This window comes from Cyprinodon variegatus, unplaced genomic scaffold, assembly GCF_000732505.1.
Source record: "Cyprinodon variegatus isolate N-32 unplaced genomic scaffold, C_variegatus-1.0 Scaffold1021, whole genome shotgun sequence".
Lineage (NCBI taxonomy): Eukaryota > Metazoa > Chordata > Actinopteri > Cyprinodontiformes > Cyprinodontidae > Cyprinodon > Cyprinodon variegatus.
This window is the reverse complement of record NW_015151474.1, coordinates 279345-283174: the sequence shown is the minus strand read 5'-3', so window position 1 is coordinate 283174 and position 3830 is coordinate 279345. Positions and strand designations below refer to the sequence as shown.

Sequence of the window (3830 nt, the reverse complement as noted above, 5' to 3'; positions counted from 1 at the left end):
AATGATCACCCAGCAAATTTTAATTGAATTTTTATTTAATCTAAAACAGCAGAAAAACGGATATAGGGACAAAACCGTTATATGGAGAGCCTTAACAAAAAGCAACCATTTAAATATCTAGGAATATGGTTATATGATAAATATATATGGAAAATCCATGAAGAAAATGTAAAAAAGTGATAAATCTTCTGAAAGCTGTAGCTGGAAGTAAATGGTCTGCAGATAGACAGTCATTACTAAACATATGCAGGTCTTTAATTAAATAAACAATAGATTATGGCAGGTTACAGTACAGGGCATCAGGTGGACAGGAGTAATTCAAGCTACATCCATTAACGCCTTACTAATACAGTCTAGGAGAATGAAATTATCATTAGAATACTGGATACAAGGCAGTAAGGACGACAGTTTAACTTCAACAATTATAGAAAGATGCTGGGAATATTCAGCATTTCAGAGGAATGGATTTGGATGGAAAAATCTACAAATGGCTTTAAATGTTTGGATTAGAGCATAAGAAAAATATCCCAAAATAAATGAAACTAATTAAAATGAAAAATGATTGGAAACTGAATTAAATAGGAATGAAATCAGATTTATAGCAAATAAATACATTTTTCAATTACCTTAAAATATATTCAGATGGTTCTAAGAATAACGAAGGACGTGTGGGATTAGAAATATCTATACCAGAATTCAAAACGTACATCTCTAAACGTCTGTCAGCTCATCAATCAGCTTTTACAGCCAAGATGGTGGCAGCCATGATAAGCTTACAGGGGGTGGAGGACGTTCATCCAGACAGGTTGGTTGTGTTCCAGTTCCAAAGCTGTATTAGAAATTATTCAGGAAAAAATGAAATAATAGACAAGATTTATGATTAGAAATTCAGTCCAGTTTATTTATGTTAGGTAGGGGTGGTATAGATATCTGGTCCTGTTGGGATGCAGAGCGTGAAAAAGAACCTGCAGACAAATGAGCTAAAAGGTCTTTAATGGAGCAAGAAGTGTAACGATTCAGGAAAATCAGTTATAAAGAGTCAAAAACAGAAATATGGCACAAAAAAAAGGTGGGATGATAATGAGAAATGATGTATTAGTTTAAATAGAAGGGAGGAAATAATAAAGACCAGATTAGACTTAGGCTCAGTTTAATTAATCCCTTGGGATTACTCCTTCAGGGAAATTCTGGTTGCAGTAGCTTATATAGAGCAGAAAGAGTTAAAGCAAGATGTTATTAAAGGTACAAATACAACAGACAATATAAAAAGAGTCCATATAGTACAAAAAAGCATTAATAAAAGTTGTAATATCCTGGAATATGTTTCCCTTAGATATAAAAATATCTGCACAGTAGAGAGCTAAGGACAGACTACACAGCAGTTAACCAGATTAAGATTAGTCAGGATTATCTAAATGATACTCTTTATTTAACGGGTTAGAAAAATAATGATAAATGTGAAGGATGTGGAGGGAAAGAACATTTACTGATGAAATGGAAAATAAGAGTCAGAAAGGATGAGATGAAGGAACACAATAGAATAGAGTAAAATAGAATAGAATAGAGTAGAATAGACTAGAGTAGAATAGCAGTAGAAAAGGTAGTAAGTCTCAAAGGATTAATCGGAACAGAAGGAAACATAAATTACATTTATGCAGGAAGGAAACCTTTATTTATTTTCTTATTAAATGATTAAAACAATAGAATGTAGGGGATGAAACTGTCAGAGTGACGATAACTTCAAGATAAATCAGAAATTATGAGGATGGATGAAATGAAGTGTTTATGTTGGGTTGAGTTAAACAGTTCGGAATATTATTATTATTATTATTATTTTCTGGGAGTGAGTCATGTTTCCTGTTTAACTCCTTATCAGTAGGTGGCGGTATGCAGCCTGCGATCCGCCATAATGGAAAAGAAGAAGAAGAAGAAGGGTCGCTAGCAGCAGCATTAGCTTCCTTTGTTAGTGGATTGATTGCAGGGGAATGTGTTGAGTCCAGCTGGAAGCAGAGTTTATCAGCCAGCAGCTTAATCCTGCTGGAGAAATAATCCCAGAGATTAAAGATTAGCTGCGATGAAGAAGGAGAAGATGGATGATCAGCACAGACTGCTGGATTTCACCAGGATCCCCCAGATCATCTTACAGCGGATAGGTAGGAACCATCTGATGCTCCCTCAGCAGCTGCTAAGCTAATATCTCTCCATGCCGCTACACAGGCTAACAAGGCTGAGCTCACTTAGTGGCAGCGGCAGCTCATAGAGGCACTTCCGGTGACAGGTCGGCTCCTACTGCCGCTGACCTGTCGGCTCAGCATACCGCCTCAGGCCGGCGGCATATAAAAAGCGCATGCGCATCACTGTAGGTATGCTGGCCTGACCATATAAGTTAAATAACATTTTGTCAATGTCATTTAGAAGTTGTTTCTCTAAGTGGAGAGATAAAGCTGCAAAAGTCAGACGTGAAATCCCCCCTGCCTTGGTTATTAATACTCTCCCTTTAATAGAGAGATCTCTAAGAGCCATTGGTTTAGCTTTCTTTGACTTTTCTGAATAATGGGTTCAAAATCTAAGGATGCTCTTCTTTGTTGATCTTTAGTAATTATTATACCTAAGTACCTCACTTCATCTTTAACCGTTATATTACAGATGGAGCTGGTGGAGCATTCCTTTATAGCCATGAGTTCACATTTGTTGACATTTACATATAATCCAAAAGCTCTTGAAAACTCTTTTAATGATTCCAAAGCACTAGAGACCTGACATTTATCTTTCAAAAAGAGAGTTGCATCATCTGCAAGTTGAGTGATTATAAGTTTTCTATCTAAGAGAGGGATGCCTTAAATATCACTGGATTTAATATGGTCTGCTAAAAGCTGAGAAACCAGTAGAAAAAGGTTAAGGAGAAATTGGGCATCCTTGTCTAATTCCTCTTAAAAGATCAAATCTAGGACAGGTTCCACCAGTTAACTTTACCGAGCTATTACCGGTAAAGACCAGGGTTCTTACTGACGATGAAAAATAATGTCCGAAACCAAATTTACACAAGGAGTCTAAGATGAATTGATGTTGCACAGGATCAAAGGCTTTATAAAAGCCTACAAATAACAGAAATCCATCATCTTTGAATAGATCTGAATAATCTAAAGTATATAGCAATAATCGTATATTGTTGGTTATGTGTCTGTTGCTCATAAAACCTATTATGGAGTTTAAGACACACTTAAGCCTTTTTATGATGACTAACGCAAACATTTTATAGTCATTATTAAGCAAGCAAATGGGGCGCCAGTTGTCCAGAAATAAACGATCTTTATTAGGTTTGGGAATCAGTGCAGTCAGACCCTGAGTCATTGTGGTTGGGAGACTTTCTTCACTAAGACTCTCTTTATAAACTTCAAACAGAAAAGCTCAGAGGTGAATGTTTAGTAAAATTCTGCTGTTAATCCATCAGTTCCAGAAGATTTGTTGTTTTTGAGAAGTTTAATAGCGTTCAATACCTCTTGCTATGAAGAGATGGACTCCATGAAGGAGTCTGCTGGAGCCTGAGAGAAGCTTGATTCATAAAGCTGTTTGTAGAAATTTGAGCATAAATTAGCTTCCGTAATTTTCGTACTATAAGCCGCGACTTTTTCCCCATTTTTCGACCTTGCGGCTTATATAACAATGCGGCTTATCTATGGACTTTTACAGCTAACGGCCACTAGGGTAATAAAAAATCCACAATAGGATCGATAGACGTGTGGCGCAATAGAAAAAAAGAGAGTCGATAAAAGTTCGATAAAAAAGAAACGCAGTTTTCCTTCCTTCTCATTGTAGCCTAGCATGTAGGG

General features: G+C 36.4%; 1 protein-coding gene across 1 annotated transcript in view; it reads left to right on the top strand.

Moving 5' to 3' along the window:
• The first annotated feature begins 1925 nt into the window (after positions 1–1925).
• Positions 1926–3830, top strand: part of LOC107100865 (gastrula zinc finger protein XlCGF57.1-like) — a 13232-nt gene continuing 11327 nt past the window's right edge. Inside the window, exon 1 of the mRNA XM_015399526.1 lies at positions 1926–2153. Within this exon, the coding sequence (XP_015255012.1) occupies positions 2075–2153 (79 nt within the window). The 5' untranslated portion in view covers positions 1926–2074. The remainder of the gene's footprint in view (positions 2154–3830) is intronic.